We start from the raw sequence: 21,949 nt of genomic DNA, 5'->3' as shown, positions 1-21,949 counted from the left end.
TAAATTTTTATTTCAAGATTGTAGTTTTAAGAATATTTGCGTTAAAAACCAAGTCTTGAACATCAAACAAGGAAACAACATAGATCTGTTTAGATCTATGTTGTTTCATTGTACATATAATTATTATCACAAATTGACCACGTGATCGTTGTTTTTAAATTAAAAATTTTAAACAACTAATTAACACCCTTCCTAGAAGGAAGTGACACGCTAATAGAAGACAAACATTAAGTCTTTGCGCAGACGTCTAATTTATCACCACACATCATATATGACACTTTGTGCGTCCCGTCCCAAGATATGCCAGTCTTTGTTTTCGACAATTAAGCGTCGTCAATTCATTTTTAACACGAAATTTTATAATATTATTAATTTCAACCTAAGAAAATAATTACAAACATAAAAAAAAAAAAACACGTAACAACTTAAGCCCAGTTAAAGGCTAAAATAGCTACTTCATTATCTATAGTGCTTGTTAATCTACAATATTAATATATAAGCTGAAGTGTTTGTTTGATTGAGCGCGCTAAGCTCAGAAACTACTAAACCGATATTGAATTTTTTGTCACCAATGAGAAGCTACATTACTCCTGAGCGTAATATGTTACATAATATCGAGGTAAAATATTTCTCTAGGAAAGACTCTTTCACGCGAGCTGAGTCGCAGGCAAAAGCTATTGCACATAATATTACTGTCAGTCACCTAATATAATAGGTTTCAACGTATTACCAATAACGCAATCAGTTAAGATTCACTTCACATCTGTAATGATGATATTTATTAGAAATAACAAAGACATTTCTATATAAACTTCAATGCACTGACTCACAGAATAAATTATGTAGATGCGACTATTGTTAGTAGGTCTAGTGCATCATAGTTCAAGGCTTCGAAGAAAAAGTAAAAAATACCGCTGAAATTACTGAATTGACTTATGTTACTTAATAGAATATTCAGAATATTAATACATCATGGTTTCTTATGTGTACGCGAATGTTAGATATTAAAATTAAACTACTTTTCGGATTCTATCGAGGTTTTTTAAACGTCGGGAGAAACTAAAATAAAAAACTGCATAAGAAAAGAAATATAGATAATTAATTCTATTATTATATGTTTCATGTTGATTCTTTAGTGGTTGTTTTTATATTGACTGTTTGGTTGTTTTATTTATGTTCATTTCAATGTCATAGGCAAGAAATATGGCGGTAAAAATAAATATAATTTCTACTACATATTCCACTCTTATTTTTTACTTATTACAATAGCATTAACTAAGTAACATAATTTAAACGTTATTATTAAAATAATTTACATCAGCTTCTTGTGGCTTCAAAAAGGATAATATGAATATTATGTTCTCAGTGGAAAACGTTGTTCGTGACTAATAAAACTTAAAGGGTGAAAAGAAGCTACATTTAAGTTTATAACATAAGACAATTAGCATTAGGGAAAAATTTTATGTTTTTTATTTTTGTAAAATTGTACACAAGTATGACAATATCAATATATTATTAAACGATACAACATAAATATTTTAGGCGCCATTTTTTATTTGTATTTTCACAATTATTTTATTACATAATAATTATATAAAATAGATTTTTTTTATGCGGACACGGCAATGTAACCTCAATGCACTTGGATGGAAATTGGTGAAAGTTCCAGATAGAGTGTCGACTGACGAGAGCTGGTCACCCGGTCGCCACAATTATGCCGTTCTGTTTGAAACAGAATATACACTGTTTGATCCTGGAACGCGTTACACTACATAGGTCCCTAAGGCAAGTTTAACACCTTACATACAGTGGTCATTCTCCGGGCAAATACAAATATCCTACCACCAGCAAATATGATAATATTATTGTCCTTTCAATCTTTTGTTTTGATGTCTAAATTATCTAAGGTCACCTCTTGAACTTCTATTTGCGTTTTATGTAAATAAGACACTTCTCTGATAAATATCGAAGACTTTATTAAAATTACAATCACAAATAAATCAGTCTTAAAAGATATTGTCATGACTTTCTCGAAAATATTTATTCATCTTATAAATTTTGATCCATTATTTTTATGTTTGTTTTGTATACATATCAATTTAAATACCACCTTCAGATTTTAGTAGTAGATTCGACGACAGTTTTTGTTGCTAAATATTGCAGTGCGCGTGCGATGGCGGGTGGTATGGGTGGTGGAGTGGGCAGATGGGCCCCTATCGGCCTGTAGCCGTTCTCGTCGGCAGTGTATGACAAACTGAAATCATTTCCATCTTTATCCTGGAACAAGTTAATTAAAAATTATTATGAGGCAACTGCGTATAATATCGTAATACTGACACTTGTAGAGTAAGCCTCGGAACTAATTGTTAAGCTAAAGGAAAGATAGTTTTTTTTTTTTTAAATATAGATTGACATTATAGTCTTTATTAGTGGAGGTTATAACTTAAAATATTTGATGGTCATAGTGTGATAAATTCACTCCATTGTCATGTTGTGCTTTATATTTAAGGTCCCGGGTGTTATTCGTAAAATTATACATAATTTATAATATACTTTATCCCAGTTCTACTTATAAGTAGAACTGGGATACTACTTCTACCGAGTCCACTATAGTAGGGTAAGTTGGAAAAATATTCATAATCAGGGGGAGATACTTTTTATACGTCTTTCATAATAACTTGTTTATGTGAGACATTATGTCTATTTTATAAAGTGAGAGCTACCGTGCGGGTTGGTCCCTATCTAATGACCGCATTACGTGAATTCTTGTAAAGAGTCAGTCAATAGCTCGTATCCCTTAGCAGATCATTCATTATTAACTATTCACTCGTCTGCCAAAATTAGTCCTTGATTCCAACACATTTTACAAAAGGTCAGTAACTTGAATGCGCGGAGTATTAAATATGCCAGATGTCTGACACTTTACCCTGTTTATTTAAGATAGTCAATATAATCTGATGGATTGGAAGTCGAACTACTAAAACTCCAATTAGTCCCAGTTGAAATATTGTCTAGTCAACCCACAAAAAATTTCACCGGAGAATAATATTCAATATTCTCAAAGACAAACATTGTAACTCTAGATTTCTTATAAGTATACTGTTGAAAATGAGATGCGATTAAGCGCCTACGTCTTATACAATAATTACTATATTGACAAAACCATTATAATCAAACCCACACTAAACGAAAACGATCAACGTGTAAAAGGAAACACAGTAATTAAAATGCAAATATGAACTACCATAAAAAACATTTCTGGCTAATGTAATATAAACTTGGAAGATAATATAATGCACTAAACAGTTGCACTGCTGCAATAACTGTTTAGTGCATGCTGGTCAAACTTATTTTAATTTAAAACTATATCTTTAGCGCTCTCGAACGTCGAAGACTTTATTAATCTTCTCAATTTGTAATGAGATAAAAAACAGTACTTACAGTGTATGAAAAACTTCCTTCCACAGCCTCACCAGTTGTTTTATCATCGAAAACCTTTAATTTTCCCTCCTCAAGCGCTCTCGTGCCGTCTCCGCCCACGTAACTGTATAAAAAAAATATTAAAATATAATCCTAATCCATCTCAGTAGTAGAGAAGGCCCTTGCCCAACAGTGGGACAGTACATAATACAGGGCTGATATTATTATTATATTATTATAAAATATAATATCTTCATATACATTATTGCATTTGCGCGTAACCTCGCCCGCTTGAAAGAACTTTCCCGATTTTAAAGGCCCAAGGTGTAATTTTTTCAGATAAAATTTATCTGCGCTTACGCAAACATATTCATAAACTTGCGCCTTAGTAATATGTATAAAAATAGTACCATGAATAGCTTTACATTACCTGTAATGAAATTTGCCATTGTGTCCATAAACACGATTTTCGGATTCTACGATTGGTACGACTGGATCACGCTCTCTTCTTTCTTTTCTATTTGAACTTACAATAGGCTTCAATGTAGTGGTTTGAGCTTCTTGAAGGGATTTTGAAAGCTTTCGAACTTTAACTTTGCTTTTGCGAACAGTATCCTTGGATTTACTTTTAACTTCATCTTGCTTTTTAAATTTGGTAGACTCTATTTCTTCTAAAGCAGAATTTTCTTTATTGCTAAGAACACGCTCCCTAATTTCATTCTTCTTTACAACCTGGACATTATCAATACTTAGTTGATCTGGAACTATTTCCGTAGATGTTTTGTCGTTAGTTACTACATCATCTTCAGAATAACTAAGTTCTCTGTCTATTCTTGGTTTATTAACCGTATTTTCACTGTACTGAAGAGACTCTTCAATCGGATTATAATTTTCTACAGAAGGTGGATGATTGAAATGATATCTTCCTTTTGTTGCAATAGGGTCTTGGTTATCACCGTCAGGGACACTATAGGCTTGTATTAAAAGCGATGTAAGCATCAATATTGTTATTAGCATTTTATATAATTTGTATTAATGTTATAAACGTGCACCGCACCACTGACGCGACCGAAATAGCAATGATGATGACTCAGTACCCTCAGTTAAGCTTAAACGTTTCTTATATTCGATATCAAATCACTTGTTTGACAAGAATTTATCTAAGTATAAATAATACATTTGCATTATTATGTTTAAAAGGACATAAGTCGATTTTAGTAATGACATCAATCGTTGCAATCCTTCCTTGTAATATATCTTAGTGGACGAACGCTTAACGGTATTCATGAACTAATAATTATAATAGCTAATGTGGGTCTATTTAGTATAAAATATACTCTAAATATTAAATAATCAACCATATAGGTATAATATAAACCGACGTACACGTTTGTCGCATGCACTTTATTTTAGGATCAATTATAATAATGAATTCAATACACCGGGTATCAATCATTTTTCAAGTTAAGAAAAAATAAACTGGCGACTCAGAGGCCTTGTTTATCAGATGAAAAGTTTTGAGCCACTTTTGGCCTTTAATACTTTAAAATCTTTTTATCTAAAACACATCAAATTTAGTTTAGTTATTAAAATCCCTGATTGACTAGAATCTTAAATTTCATAAATACAGCTCAAACGGTTATTGAAATATTTATCTAAAAATCAATATTATTTATACTGGCTGACATATGTATAGATCAAAAACCTTTGGCGTCCAGCTGAGTAATTTATATTTCACATAAGTCATCTTTTATTTACGTAATCAACTTATCCTTATGTTATACGCAAGGTACTGTTTTTCAGAACAACATTTTATCTTACTATTCTAAAAAAAATATTTGTTGGCACAAACTAGCCCAAAACAAATTTTGAGCATCAATTGAACTTGTTATCTGCGTTGCATAAATAATTCAACTATTTAAGTTAAAAAAATATATATATTTTTAAACGCATTTCCTTAACAGAAAAACAAAAACAGGAAATTGTATTCGTAAAATTATTTTAGAATGTTGTATATTCTTAAATATAAATTTCATATCTACCTACAGAACTTGGCACCAATGTAGGTCTTAATTATTTCGGTGACGAAGTCAACAACCACGCATGTTCTTAATTTAAAACTAAGCCCCCTTTTTTACATTATTGTATTTGATGGGATTATAGATATCAGGTCTGTCTAAAAATATGTAGAGACATAAAATTTAATGGTCGTAAATAATGTATATTTACATTAGGTATATATTTAAACCTATATTTGAAGTTTACAAATCTATAAATTACATTGAATATCGAATGTTGATCATGCCACGCACTGCTGAAAGCCTGAGTATCAAGCATTCCAGGAGTTGACAAACCTTGATTAGAGTGGACATATCTTAATCGCAGTGAATCGCATCCGATGATATCTGATTGTTGACACCTCTACGATTGTGCAATTTTCCGAAGAACATATCAGTCAAGCGCTAAGGCTGAAGTATTTAGCGACTGCTAAGGCTCACTCCACCGGAAGGCGGGGGGAGGATAGTGTAAATAGATGAGCCTTACATATATGTGTTCAAGTATTCTGGAGATTCATTATTCGGTAAAATTCTGGAGTGAATACAATAAAGATGTTATATACATTTATTTTGTTATATTTGACAGTGATTCACGTTTTCGCTGCACCCCCTGTGAATGTGGTGCCTTGCGAGAAGGAACAATCATCTGTGATACCAATAGTTTCTCAATCCGAAGAATATGATGCTAACGGAGCTTATAGATTTAGGTAATTACTTATTAATTATATATTAACGAAGTTTTTAGAATTTTATAAATCGGCACAATTAAAGGTTAAAATAGAATTAAAATCATGAACAGTAATTTAGAATATAGTAAACATTAAAATAGCGTATAAAATATAGTATAAAACAAGAGCACGGAAACATCATAAAATATAAATATATTTTTCTATTTATATGAAAATAATAATTTCAGTTATGAAACGGGAAATGGAATAAAACGCGAAGAAGCTGCTTTTGATAAAGTACTACCGAAGCACGCGAAACACTCCAAATCACACCACGAACATAGTGACGAAGGCGGAGAAGACACCAGTAGCAGCAGCGAAGAGAGTGATGAAATCCATGTCCAGCGAGGATCGTACTCCTACACTGCTCCAGATGGCACACTCATTACAGTCAAGTGAGTCTTTGATAACTTTTTCTATCTCCCAATCGTCTATAATAATAATTAATTAATGCCAATACTTTATGAAGTATTCCCCACCAAAGTTTTAGTATAAATTATATTTAATTTTCTGGATAGTGAATAAATGTCGCGTGATATACCAAGCTATTGATACATTTTTTTAAACAAGATTTTATAGTATCTTGTTTTAAAAGAATATATATAACAAAAAATATTTATGTTCAAATTCAACATACGTTAAGACGTGTTAATAAGATAACAGTGTGTTTTTTTTTTTGTGTACGTCATACTATTAATACCTATATACAATTAAAAGGTTTTAGTAAGTTAGATACTTGTCATTGTATAATCTCACGTAAATATATTATAATAATTATGACAAATTAATAAGAGGAGCAGTGAAACACCAGTAGGGATTGAAAGGGGTTAACTAGATAGAGGTCTCTTGACCCATAAGCTAAAACCTTTTCATAAAGTACTCAGTTCATTTATATCTTTATGACTATTTACCTCTATAATTGCTTCTTTAATCTCTTTATTTTTACTTAATGTGTATACTTAGTCTGGCCATAAATACTGTTACACTTAATTATAAAAAAATATTACATTTGAATTTCGAATCTGTCATTTTTATACGATTGTTCATTGTGTTTTCTCATTTTGGCGCCAATACATTGTAAAATATTTTGCGATATTAAAATGGTGTGGGGTGATAAAGAGAACCGAATCGCTGTGATAGCATTACACAAAGTAGGTATGGAGCCAAATGCAATTTTTAAAACTCTCCATACACTTGGTATTAGTAAAATGTTTGTGTACCGGGCTATTAATAGGTACAATGAGACCTCCTCTGTTTGTGACAGAAAAAGATCTGGCCGTCCACGTAGTGTTCGTACGAAAAAGGTGGTCAAAGCAGTAAGGGAAAGAATTCGAAGAAATCCTGTCCGAAAGCAAAAGATTTTATCTCGGGAAATGAAGATAGCACCTAGAACCATGTCGCGTATTTTAAAAGATGACTTAGGACTTGCAGCCTATAAGAGACGCACTGGCCATTTCTTAACTGATAATTTAAAGAAGAATAGGGTGGTAAAATCGAAACAACTACTGAAGCGGTACGCAAAGGGAGGTCACAGAAAAATTTTGTTTACGGATGAGAAAATTTTTACAATTGAGCAACATTTTAACAAACAAAATGACCGTATTTATGCTCAAAGCTCTAAGGAAGCTTCCCAATTAGTCGACAGAGTGCAACGTGGACATTATCCGACTTCAGTGATGGTTTGGTGGGGTGTTAGCTATGAAGGAGTGACTGAGCCATATTTTTGTGAAAAAGGTATCAAAACATCGGCACAAGTGTATCAAGATACCATTCTTGAGAAGGTAGTTAAGCCCCTTAACATCACCATGTTCAATAACCAAGTATGGTCCTTCCAGCAAGACTCGGCGCCGGGTCATAAAGCTCGGTCCACGCAGTCTTGGTTGGAATCGAACGTTTCGGACTTCATCAGAGCTGAAGACTGGCCGTCGTCTAGTCCCGATCTTAATCCGCTGGATTATGATTTGTGGTCAGTTTTAGAGAGTACAGCTTGCTCTAAACGCCATGATAATTTGGAGTCCCTAAAACAATCTATACGATTGGCAGTGAAGAATTTTCCCATGGAAAGAGTGCGTGCTTCTATTGATAACTGGCCTCATCGTTTAAAGGACTGTATTGCAGCCAATGGAGACCACTTCGAATAAGCTTTTTATATTTTTAATTGTTTTATATTTATGTATTAAACTGACACACTGTAAAAGTAATAAATGTTATTTGCAGTTAACAATTTTCTTTTTTCTTTATTACAATATTTATGGCAAGACTAGGTAAACTATATAAACCTACATCATACTTATTACTAATATTATAAATGCGATAGTTCGTAAATATGTTTGGATGTTTGTTAAAAGTAAACATAGAAACAGCTTAACGGATTTAAATGAAATTTGGCACACTGCTAAAATACATCCTGATTTGCCACATAGTCTAATTGTTGTTCTGATAATATGGTCCTATGGGAAATTATGGTACTTTTTAAATAGATGGCGTCGTTCAGCTAGCGCTATTCATTGCTACTTTGTTTTAAGGACTTTTCTAGTGGGAAAGGAATTTGGCGTGGGTGTGGTCGCGAGCATCACCTATAAGGATATAATCACCGGCAAACAACTTGAACCACTAACCCATGGTGTAAATATTTTTTGTACGTAAGTGTTGCTGCATACCTGCCGCTGTGCGGTAGTGGTTCAAGGTCTTTGCTGTCGTTCTAGGATGATAGATAAGAGACAATTTTCTTCTTGTATATTAAGAAAACCAGTGATCAACACTTTGATATAAAATGGGAGTAGATGATAATAAAAGAATAATAAAAAAAGTCTAGTAAAATTATAATACTTAAAAATATACAATAACGAATTCCTATAGCGAGGCTTAGGAACCTAACACAATACGTGTCATATCCAATAATTCCGCCTTATGTATTTAGTTATAGAACTTTTTGTTATCCATTATATATTCTCTTCTCACGTGTTTTTATATACTTTTCAAACTGTTAACCTATGATTCACCTATATACATAACAGATAATACTAAAAGTTAATTTTTACACCGGGAAATAACTTATGGGGAGTGAAGCCGCGAGAAAAATCCAGTATATCATAATATATTGTTGATAAAATTGTGAAAGTATGTAACGTAACCGACTCTATGACAAGCCTTTGCCTCTTTAAAGATTACACATAAGGTTAGGTGCAATCAGTTTAAAATATAGATCAAACGCATCAAGTTTAATAAATCAAATAACGAATGGTTCATACCTAAATTTAAACCGATGTTATGCTCAACTTATAGGACTAGTTAAAAAAGTTCTTTCTTGGTTATTTAAACACAAATAGATATTAATTGTGCATATTTTTATATTATTTACTATGAAAACTATATACTCAACAAATTAAACGGAGTTGTTATATAATAAACTTTTGTATTTTCAGCTACATAGCCGACGAAAATGGATTCCGACCTACAATAATTCAACATTCCAAGAATTCGGATGGTACTGAAGTAAAATCATCTGTTAACGAAAAAACTGGAAGGCATTTGCACACACATGACAGTGATGAAGTCGCTTCTGTTTCTGTTCTCTCGCGCTCAAATGTCGCAGCACCTTCACCTATTCCAAAAATAGAAGCAAGAAGTTTTGAAAAGATGCCTGCTGCAGTGGCAGCCTATTCTTCCGATGTGTTAACTGGGGAACAAGAAAATTCATCATTACAACCTACGTCACCTTCATTAGCCCCAGAAAGTAGTTCGGTATCCCCGATTTCTACAGAAAAAATGACGACTGTTTCTGATAAAGTAACGGAAGATGTATCACCTGCGGTTGTTAAAGAAGAACCAGTTCAAACAGAAAAATCTTCTGAAAATCCATCACCAACAGAAGCCACATCAGTAAGCCCAGCAGCTAAAGAACATTCACTGGAAGTTGTAGATGAACATCCTTCTACAGCATCATCGGCACTTCAAGAACCTTCAACGACTATTGCAGTTTCTGTTATGACTGTTGAAGATTCAGTTTCTACGGCTGTCCCTCTAAAGACAACTCCCGAAGAGTCTACAACAACCGAAAAATCGGAAGCATCTTCCACTGAAAAAGTTCCTATTGCTGAGTTACTTTCAACAACTAATCAAGAAACATTATCTACTACGACGTCACCTTCAATAACTGTCTCCGCAGAAGTTTCATCTACAGAATTACCTACTTCTGAATCAAATTCTATTCCTTCAACAACGATGACTCCGGAAGAGGCTTCTGAAATTCATACAACATCTGTAACAGAAGTGTCTTCTTCAACTGGTACATCATCGACTTCTACTGCTGAGGAATCTACTACTGCTGGAGACTCGTTATCTACAACCTCCCCAGAAGAACCTACTACATCTGAAGCGCAGTTAACAACTCACTCACAAGAGCCGCCCACGTCAGAGGCATCATCCACAACAACCTTAGAAGAGTTATCATCTACAGGGGCACCTTCAACGACAGATTCTATAGATTCTTCTACATCTGGGGCAACCACTACTGAAGAATCCTCCATGACTGAAGCTTCGGGAACGACTGCCCATGACGAATCCTCGGCCACGGATATAACCTCTACAACTCCATCCGATGATTCAACTACCACAACAACTTCAACAGCTGCAACTGAAGAAGTTTCTGCAAATGAAACGATTTCTACACCTACCTCGGAAGAGACCTCGACTACTGGGGCACCTTCTACAACTGACTCAGACACGCCAACTACTAGTCAAAATGTTCCTACTACTGAAGTTCTAAAAACCACCTCGGTTTAATGTATTTTATAAAGCATATTAAGTAATTAGATTATTTTAATTAACATACTCCTTACTGATAATGTTTTGTAAAATGCATTAAATGTGGTGGTGTCATACAAAGGGAATTAATTTTGTTACCTACTCTATGTAAATGTGAGAATGATTCATTTGTTTATTATTTTCAATTTGATGCGACATATTAAATAAATAATAATTTTATTATTTTCATAAAAAACTGTTTCATTTTTTAAATGATACCCTTTATAGGTAATCAATAATCATTTAAAACAAGTAATTCTGATAAGATATAATTTAAATAGATATTAGAAATCCTCACAAAACTAAAACATAAGCAATCCGTGAAAAAATCATGTAACAAGAAGTTAGTAAAATTCATTATTAAATAACTAATTTTAAAATATGAAATTAATTCCAATACTATTCAAAAATTTAAACCAAAAGTAAAAATTATTTCGTCATAAAATGTCGAGAGTACCACATCGTGACAATAAAAGAAAGCCTTGTGACCGCCTAAGCACCTTGCGTGCCTCGATGTAGGTACCTATGCAAATTGAAATATCAGGCCACATCAAAGGTCAAGATCATCAGTTCAGGTCTCAGTACAAGCATGCGGTGAAGAAGCACTTATTCCTCCTCTCACTTTTATTGTGAAATCAATTTGCTTTACAAAGCATAGTACGTTCTACCTAAATATAGGATACTAACAAACTAAATAGAGCTAAATCAAAACAGAGGATGTCAAAACATACTATTATAACATGTTAATGTAAATATTGCACATGATAATACATTGTCGCAAAAAAATGTATACAAAAAATAATGTATATGTGTAAATTTTTAATAAACTTTATTCATATAAAGAAACTTCACTACTACTTCACTAGTACACGTTAGTGATGAATTTCTGAAAATGAACTAAGATATCTTTCTTACGTATTATACTCCGATGACGGCCATATGCGTTCATCACAATACTACATGCTTACATAAAGCGTTGTACTTCTGCACAATCACTGGTGTAAATTTGTGTTGCAATTGATATTTAAGGCTCTATTCTGAGCAAACGGCCTTGACCATACGTCCCCGACTTTTATGGTACATGACTTACGGGCGGGAATATGCGAAGATTTAAGTATAATGTCTTTAAAAAAACGATTTTACATCATTTTTGTAAATTTTTAATGACCAAAACATTCCTTATTATATTGTCTATTTTAAGAGTCGGTTACAAATTTAAATGATTTGTACCTTATACGGGGATGCACGCAATCGTCAATTTTAGTAGCTTATTCAAAATTAAACATGTGAAACAAATATACATCTATTATACAAAATTTAAACAACCAAATTAAAGATAACATATTGAAAAAATATAATGTTTAATTTTTTTCTATGTATCGTTAATTTCAATTAGATAACTTTTAAAAATACCACGCCGTTTAGCTAGGGGGAGGGCTTCAATATGCAATGAAGTTTAAGGTAACGTAATATGAACTGTATAAATTAATTAAGGTATCGGAAACGGAGAATAATAAATACAAAAGAACAAATACAGACTTAATGGTATTAATTATAATTAGACAACAGCATATATCTATTAACGATGCTATCTGAAAAAAAAATGGATGTTTCATTTCCTGTTCGAAAGTTTTATATAATACTGAATTGTGAAGGAACTGCGTAGGATTATAAATTCCAAAGCCTAGACATTGAAAGGTGTGCCTTAATCACTAGCAAAAAACTTGTGTCAAATGCAATCTTATCAGAATGAGAGGTCATGACGAATCTGTTATATAATATTTAAAAACGTGAGTTTTCGCACGTTGAAGCCGTAACTGAGGTTTTAGTTGCATCCAAAAACAATATTACCAACGCATACACACATCGCTCTGTAAGAGTTTCGAACACCTTAGAGGGTCATATCGTTACATCACTAAACAATAGGTGCAATACATTCGGGGTTACAAGTTACAGACACACTTACATAATATCATTCAATTGAGACTATGGTCATGTTAACCACAACAATGTATTACAAGTGCTGTTAATAACCGGTTTCAGCTACTATGGCGTCGCCGCGTTGTATACGCTAGTAACCGTTAATAAACAATTATAAATATTTATATGATGACTCGGAACTTAATGTTCATTATGTCACACAGCATTGTTCCTTTCTAAACATGACTTTGGGTTATTACTCGCTGACATTTCTTATAGTAAATGTTCTTAATAATGGATTCATTTAAGGTCCACCAAAAATCTTGAAAAACGCTAACAGATGTTTGGAAATATTTAAGTACATTACGCGAAAATTAATACCATATTTTATTATGCTCTATGGAGAACATATTATAGGCAAAGTAATGTCTTTGTGGTTGAATTCTGAAGACCAAGACATGAAGGATTTTTACGGATTCTATACACAGGATTGTGTTCACAAGAGTTCTCTTTGATACAGAAGATGCCTTTAAAAATGCGACTTATTAAACCGATACAAGTTCACCCGAGTAGGATATCTACTTCTACAAATTAAAACCTTGATTAATATACGGGATCTTGAGTGCAAGATCTTAAGTACTTGTACTATAACGGTGCACCTGTCGGTAGTAATATTGTGGAACAATTTTTTAAATTCACAATCAATCAAAAATTATCCATTTAGATTGGCTTTTTGAGGCAGCAGTTTATTAGTCAAGTAGAAAATATTACACTACAAGTATCCGGATTCTTAGAGTACAATGGATTGACATAGACTGACAGCATTGATGATGTAACATACTTAGTCATCTGTCAGTGATAGCTATTAACATTGCTTAATCGTGATAGCAATCGCTACGCGATACTGACTACGCTATAAGGCCTTCAAACGTACATATATCTACTGAAACCATGAGTTCGGCCAGCGGTCGGCACGCGCTGGTGTCACTAACCTCAAAAGCGCAGCATTTCTTACGTAACTAACTCATCTAATGTCGGACGCGAAACCGAGATTTGTAATATAAATCGTTTTTTGCACAACATAAATAATTACATTCAATGTGATTTTTGTCTGACAGACTTAGTAATATTCATTTTACTTATGTATTTAAATATTATTATGCGATGTGATAACAACGTACATAATTTAAAATAACATGCCATAAACCTTATCGAACAACTTTATAAGGGCAAGTGTTCATACAAAAATGAAGAAGTGTAATGAAATCCATACTTTCTTCTCCTTAAACGAAAAAACATTTTATATATTGCCTAAGAGTTAATAATATTTTAGGTGATGGTAATTTATCTTTAAAGCTATTTGTGCAATTAATATTAATTATTATAAAGTTTACCTCCCATTGAAAAGGGAAAGTAAATGTAAGTTATATAAACTTAATAAAAAAAACTTAGTAAAATAAACACAACAAAGTAATTAAGAATGTATCGTTATCACTTTCCACTAATAAGTGGAAAGTGACAACGATACATTCAATTCCATTCATAATAATGAAAAGAAAAAAAAATGGAAAATGATGCGTGACCGTACAAATGCACGTATGTGTTAAATAACGAAAACTGCATTGATAACAGCTACTAATATTATATTGTTACTCTCATAATATAAATATATTATAAAATAGAATACTTGATTTCTTAATTTATACCTGTCATGAAAATTATATCTGTCATGGATTATGTTTCACATATGACATTATATTAAAAAAAAAAATAGCTTATTTTTTTTATATAAAAACGGACTGTAGATGCTCTAGTTAGGATAATACATATGACCAAATTTCTAATGTAAAATTAAATTTGAAATTTGAACACAGTTAATCTTTATCATCCTTGAAATTAGGCACCATGATGAATTGTTTAAAATACCATCATAAATTAGTTTTCTGCTCAGCATTGGCACGACTTCGCTCGTGTGTAAAATTTGAAGATTGCCCTTTAAAAGCAATAAAAAATATACCTTTAAAATTTCTTAGCAACTCATTAATATTCATAAAAGAGGCAAGGAAGGCAACGTACAAATCTATTTTTGGTTTTATAATATTGTTTAAAAAACAACTTCATATAAAATTGGTTTTAAATATTAATTGTAATGGATATTCTATATTTTTTGTAACTATAAAATAGTAGAATAGTATTAAAGACAAATATATTCTATGAACATTGCTGAGAACGATGTGTACATAGTTTATCAACTGTGAAATCTTGTTTGCAACTCCCGGATCACATCGTACGGTCACGAAGGAAAGTTTTTTTTTGTAATATTGCCTGGTTTGTATTTTACGTGCTGTCCTGTCTCATATTTTAGGGTCACAAAAAGTCTTTTTACAATAAATACATTTAAATCAAATTTATTTAATTCATATTCATTATATTACAATTTTTATTTTTATTTATTTGTGGTTTCTCAAAGTTTCTGATACCTGCAATAAATCATATTATATTATATTCTTAGTTGTCCAAATGTATACATACACTAATAGTTACTTTTAATCAGAACTGTTATAATATATCTGTTGCTTACCCGGACTCAATCCTATGAATAATACAGATACTGCAACTAAGTATGATTTGAATCGCGGCAGGTAAAATAATTGACATGACGAATTTTTCATTTATACAGTAGTTGCTAAGAGTGCTGCAAACGTACAACTCAAACCATATCTATAGTCACTATATATCTCTTAGTAATCTATTGTGACATCGGTAAGTTAATAAATGGTATAGTTAAAACTATACCTAGCTTAGTAGGTACCTTATGGCTAAGTATATTACGTATCACACATTTTTTACCGAAGCGATGAACTCTCTTCATAACGAAATGATCGTCTGTTGAGCTTTCTAGAATCAAGATCACTCTATGATGTAAAATGTCCAGACTTTAAACTTACGTCATAACGAATGCTATTTTTATTGCCAATATAACACGCCCCAACAAGAATTCAACAAGGCCTCAAAAATCTTCATACTTATTAATTAGTATTCAAATTATACGTAATGTGTACTCTTCTGCCACATATTTTGTCAAGATAATGATTTACTACGAATAAAGGTGTGGCTACAACACCGTCCGTGGATGTGAAGCACTCGCTGATAGGCGGAGCAGATAGCGATTTAGAAATATAAATTTTATTTGCAGAAATGGGATAATATTTGATCTATAAATTGTTATCGATGTAAGTAAACAACAGTGCTTTAAAATAATACAGTCCAAAAATCGGATCTTGTCCATGAATTTTACCTTGTTTATATTACTTACACTTTGTAATTTTATGCTTTAATACGCATTTTATAAAGTCTTAATTCGGAAACCTGACTACGTTTAACCTTGAAAGTGAACTGAATTGCCGTTTTAATAGTCAAATGTTCCGGTTGTACTTTGTTCAAAACTGTTTTTAATTGTTTTTTAATTTTATTATTTATTTTTTACTGTCTAGACTGTGAAAATTATAATATCGTCCTGGTTTCGATCCCAATATTTGTATGCTAATTATTATAAGAATTCGAAAAAAAAAGGCTTAAGGTCGAAATTATAGTTTTTAAACAATATGGCGATAGAGTTGTCCCCTACCAAATTAAAGACAGTAAATAGGTTGAAAGCGTAGGTACACTATTCAGACATTTGCGTACCTATTTTCCTCTTCAGGGACATTGGCGGAGCTTAAGCTTAAATATTGTTTTTTTTTATTTAAAATATCAAAAAATAATATTTCGTAAACCAGTAATAAATGACAAAATATGACCCAATGACAAAAGCATGTATGACATGAGCTATGTCAAAAGCGTAACGAAATCACTATGTGCGGATATAATGGTGCTAACGAAGTATGTGTTTTATATTTTAGATATCGAAACTGAAATAAAAAATCCAAACGTTAGGTCGTGGCTACAGCGTATTGCAGAGGCAGGTCGGGCATGAAAGTTTGATGGCTCGAAGCCGCGCGGGTAAGTGGCAGGGGTGTAGTATAAAAGCGAGCGCACTACTACCACTCTGACATAGTTCACGACACTCCACGTACCACGTCGCTGCCGCACGTCACCACACATACACAACAATGAGGCTGCTGGTAAGTTCAGTAAGCTCATTAAAGTATCATCTTTCTCATTTCCCGGAAACAACATCCTTAACACGCCTTTAAAGTCACATACTAATACCAATTACTAAGTGAATATTATAAGTGTTGCGGTGATTCCTTGTTTGACGGATATCCAGCAATCAGCTGTTGCAAGATGCGGCGCCAAATAGGGTCGCTCGTCGGAGCCGACTTTTGAACTTTGCTATTTAAATGCCGATGCATTCCTGCATTTAATTTAGTTACTCATTGATCAACCTTTCGTAAAATATTTTCTGCCTTAGACGTTTTGAACTTTTTATAGGGATCTTTGAATTTTGCCAATACCTTAAATAACATTGTGAAACGCGTAAGGTCATGTAAACTTCACTGCGACTGCTTTTTAAGCTTTTTCAATTAGTGGTGCAATCAATGTTTCTATATTAAATCCTTCATTTGCAATGACCTTACATATCGAGTTGAAAGGATGTTGTGTCGCAAACTTATGCGAGCCTACGTGTAGACACGAAGGACGTGTAGGAAGCAGATTATACGACATCGTACATTCTCAAAATTGTGTTTCAACATTACGAAGGAAAGGATTTTAGAAATTTTATATAATTTGTTTTTGTTAAATGCATTCCTGCTTATTCGACATTATTTTTAATTCCGAAGTGCATTAATGCGATAAAATGCACAACTACAATGAACTATGTTGTGTAATCGTAAAATGTGAGGCGCGTGACATCTTTACCTCGAGAAAGTTAAAACCCTAACAAAACATAAATTACTGAAAGTAATTTGCATAGTAACAATTTCGCGTGTCATATCAAGTGAAATTGTTTCCGTTATTTAATCGATGCGCGTAATAATGCAACAGAACATGCTCGTGTAAATCATGTTGCGTCGATGCGAGAGAAAAAACAAATCATTAGCATATTTTTGCGTACATACCATCTTTATGACTCTGTACGCCGACATACGTAATCACTTTTTGACTATATAGACACATGATTATAAGTTATATTTTAAATTACATAATGTTTTACTGGGTCATAATGAAATAAAATTATGTCAGAGGTTAGGTTAAGTTGAAAAGCCTCATGAATCTTGTCTAACTTGTTTTGACATAAGTCGATTCAAAGTTTCAAATAGTTCTGTAATAGATTATGACAATTCACGATCTAAATTATGTCAGAATGAAATAAGAACTACATAATACTATTGCCTTGCTAATGAAAGTAGCCGATCAAGCGAACAAACAGCTTATGATTAAATGGTAAATAATTATCATTACATTACGGTGCGCGTAATATTTGAAGCAAGTGTATCATAACACTTGTTTATTTTACTATTGGTTTTGTAAAGTGGTTTTTCTTTAGCTACCTGAGGCGCGGAATCTTGCATAATATTAACGGTATTACACATTGACATTGACACTATATTCTTTTTACACCTTTTTGCGGTTTGACTAGTTCTGACCGATTTCGCTTACTTTTTGACAAAAGATAGCAATTTGGGAATTTATAAAAGTACTACATGACACTTGTCTGTTTTATATGTCTACTTTCTGGTTATATAAAAAAACAAAAAAAGTTAAGTATTATAGAATTATTATATATAATTCTAAAATAACTAATATAAGCGTTTGTTAAAAATTATGCCTTTAAAATTAATAACCGATAAGGGCAATAAAAATTATCAATAAAACAAAGTGATGCATGTTACTGTCAATAAACATTATGTCTGAGCCCACTTTCGCCCAACCTGCGTGTCGAATGGGCCGGTTTCACAAGATGCTGCCCATTGTATCTGCTTCATCTTATCTTACGACATTACGAATGTGATTAAGCTCTTCAGTCTGACATCATGTTGTTATTTAAGATACTTATATGTTATTACGTATACACTCGTATGCAGTAAGTTTATTTTTGATGTTTCAGGTCGTGATTTCTGCACTCTTGGCCCTTACGACGGCTCTTCCACAAAGAAGAGTATCGTTGAAGCCTGATCAGGAAATCGAAGATCAACAACCGGCGGAACAGAATTACAACAATTACCAACAGCAGCCTCAGGAGTACAGACAGGCCAAGGCCGTCGAAGACTTCAGGCCCAAGGTGCAGCTAGACACTACCACCTTCATCCCCATCATCCGCTTCGACAAAGAACAGGGAACTGATGGAAGCTACAAGACTGCGTAAGTAGTTACATATTTATTTTAAAATAATCATAAATAATATTCTATTTATATATATATTTTTGCAAAATTAATGACTGTTCATTTTTATTTGTCTTATTAAATGAAGATTCTACTTTTAATTACAAATTCAAACATGTTCACGAATCCATACGAGAGTAACCTTGAGACCTAAATTTAAACAGTTTTATTGAATGTGTATCCTGGTTTTAAATCCGGTTCATTACTTTTAAAACATAAATAAAACCAACTTAAAAGTAGATAAACTCCCTTCACCTCTACTAATTTATCCAATTACTTTGTGTCCCTTTCAATCAATTCTAGAACAACTTTCATTGCTTCAACTACGTCCTTTTATGCTTTTTGTGGCCATATTATAGAACATTAGATCGTAAGAATTATTTATGAGAATAATGTAGCCCTATCATAACGTATTTTTATGCTAATCTGTTTCAAAAATGTTTTCAGATACGAAACTGGTAACAACATCCAGGCTCAAGAGGAAGGTTTCCTGAAGAATGTTGGCGAGAACCAGGACACTCCTGCCCTTGTGCAGCATGGTTCTTACACCTACACCGCCCCTGACGGCCAGGTCATCACCGTTGAGTACACCGCCGACGAGTTCGGATTCAGAGTATCTGGTGACCACATCCCCACTCCACCCCCAGTTTCCCCTGAAATCCAGAAAGGTCTTGACTTGATCTACGCTGGAATTAAGGCTAACCAGGTGAATAGTAATATTATATCTGTTCTTAAATTTTAAAAACTTGAAATAAGGTGGTCAAAAGGGGGAAAAAAGAGATTTAAACAGTTCAGCTAGGTGCAGAACACGTGTTTGGCCTAAATAGATGTTTAGGTACATGACAAAAAAGTCATGATCATGTTGGGAATATTCTGAAATAATTTTAGGGAAATGGCGATTTTAACAGGCATTATTATTGAAACAAAAACATTTAAAACTTACTAGTACCTAGATGGCAGCTGTTGGCTATATGAATTAAATTTATGTCGACATCATTATATTGACACTTGTTTGAAATTCAGAGAATCATCGTTTATAGACAAATATTACTGAAGATGATGTAGGATGTACGATTTTGCAATAAACTGTCGTAGCTGCAGAAATTTTATACTTGTAAAACGTGTAGTGTTCAGTATTATATTTTACTACATTGCCATAAATGAATTATTGTTCTACTTATTCCTAGTTAGCTTCATCCCTATCAAAACCATTTTTCAGGAACGCGCCGCCGTCGAAGCTAAGAACAATCCTGAGGCCGCTAGACAACAAGAGGAGAAGGCCGCCTTGGACTACAAGGGACAATACTACCAGCAATAAATCAAAGGAACAACATAGATTCTGTTATAAGAATCAAACACCACGTGTTCAACTGGATTCAACACTGCCATTTATCAACAAGACAAAAAATACACTTGTCACATTTAAAACAGGAGACTGACTAGCCTGTATAATTGTTGTAGGGGCCGTATATCGCCTACAATATGGCTCATTCATAAAATCTCGTATTTGATAAATATAATACAAATTTAACTAAAATACCGGGAGACCGCCATTTTATAAAGAACATTTCAGTTGCCCTATATGGGTCTCGAAATATTTTTTACAAAACACAAACTGTTGAAGTTTACTTCGTAGGCTTTAAATTTAGTTTAGATTATACACAATCAATATTTTTAAGGTTTGAAATACTCAAAGTGGAACGGTTTTATAAAAGACGTGTGAATTCAAAAAAACATAGCGCTTAGTAGGTACTTCTAAACTTCTAAATAAATAGAGTACTTACTTGTTAGTAGATATTGTTGAAAATAATTCACTGATTGTAAGTCCACCTAAGAATTTCGTATTTTCATAAGTCTGTAAAACGAACACTTTTATAAAGCTGTGACCGAACCCTAAATACGAAAGCGTTTTACCTTTGTACTTATTTTATATACTTTTGTAAATACCTTATTAACTTATGTTATATTTCGTAATAAAACGTTGTATGTACGAGTAGCATTGTGTTTATTATTTAATTACAATTACCTTCTACCTGAACGAATTACCGCAAGGATAATAATATTTATTAAGCCCTATACCCAAATGGAAAGATACACTTGAGGCGTTTAAAACAAAATATTTTCTATGAATATTAGTTGCAAATATAAAAGATACGTGTATGGTAAATGTCTTTGAGACCCTTTCCTAAATCAAAATTTATTAAACGCAGGTGTGGGTCAGGCTCAATTATAGTCTATGAATGAACTTTACCTATAAATGATACAGACTTGCAAATCTTTCCTATACAAATGTAAATATATAACTAGGTTGCATATATAGTAACTCTGAATTTGTGCATATAGAAAAACGAAACTACTAGGAACTTGGCCCACCCCTTATAAATTTAAACCCTGCTAATAATATAGCGGTGACAACAAATAACGGTTTCTGACGTATGTAATCTTTGTTCTTAAAGTACGAAACCATAGTTTAAAACTTCTAGACCCCCGACTACTACGTTTTGTATTTCATAAATATATGTTATTTGTATCTTGTTTGAGATTTAAATCCAAGATCGCTACGATTTATTTCAAGTTCACTCGTATTGACGGTACTTTTTGTAAGTATAATGCGTATGATTCGACATTGCATTGTATTTTTAGATTAAGGGCAATGAGAGAACCAACGACGTTATGTTATTGATAAAATAA

The 21,949-nt window shown here is 32.8% G+C and overlaps 3 protein-coding genes across 3 annotated transcripts; 2 read left to right on the top strand and 1 right to left on the bottom strand.

Annotated features, from left to right (window-relative positions):
* Positions 1-1,956: 1,956 nt before the first annotated feature.
* On the bottom strand, positions 1,957-4,529 carry LOC115451401. The gene is made up of 3 exons (XM_030179699.2): positions 3,851-4,529; positions 3,442-3,544; positions 1,957-2,277 (listed from the first exon to the last, which is right to left on the bottom strand). The coding sequence occupies exons 1-3, from the start codon at positions 4,435-4,437 to the stop codon at positions 2,113-2,115; spliced, it is 855 nt and encodes a 284-aa protein (XP_030035559.2). The 5' UTR covers positions 4,438-4,529; the 3' UTR covers positions 1,957-2,112.
* Positions 4,530-5,978: 1,449 nt separating this feature from the next.
* LOC115451409 (mucin-5AC) lies at positions 5,979-11,207 on the top strand. Its single transcript, XM_030179708.2, has 3 exons — positions 5,979-6,184; positions 6,394-6,600; positions 9,631-11,207. Exons 1-3 carry the CDS (start codon positions 6,030-6,032, stop codon positions 10,988-10,990), a joined length of 1,722 nt encoding a protein of 573 aa, XP_030035568.2. The 5' UTR covers positions 5,979-6,029; the 3' UTR covers positions 10,991-11,207.
* A 5,746-nt stretch (positions 11,208-16,953) lies between these two features.
* LOC115451405 (endocuticle structural glycoprotein SgAbd-8) lies at positions 16,954-21,254 on the top strand. Its single transcript, XM_030179704.2, has 4 exons — positions 16,954-17,055; positions 18,984-19,237; positions 19,706-19,964; positions 20,478-21,254. The coding sequence occupies exons 1-4, from the start codon at positions 17,044-17,046 to the stop codon at positions 20,574-20,576; spliced, it is 624 nt and encodes a 207-aa protein (XP_030035564.1). The 5' UTR covers positions 16,954-17,043; the 3' UTR covers positions 20,577-21,254.
* The last annotated feature ends 695 nt before the right edge of the window (positions 21,255-21,949 follow it).

The sequence above is a fragment of the Manduca sexta genome, chromosome 26 (assembly GCF_014839805.1).
Source record: "Manduca sexta isolate Smith_Timp_Sample1 chromosome 26, JHU_Msex_v1.0, whole genome shotgun sequence".
Classification (NCBI taxonomy): domain Eukaryota; kingdom Metazoa; phylum Arthropoda; class Insecta; order Lepidoptera; family Sphingidae; genus Manduca; species Manduca sexta.
The sequence above is the reverse complement of the archived record's forward strand: the minus strand, read 5'-3'. Positions and strand labels throughout refer to the sequence as shown.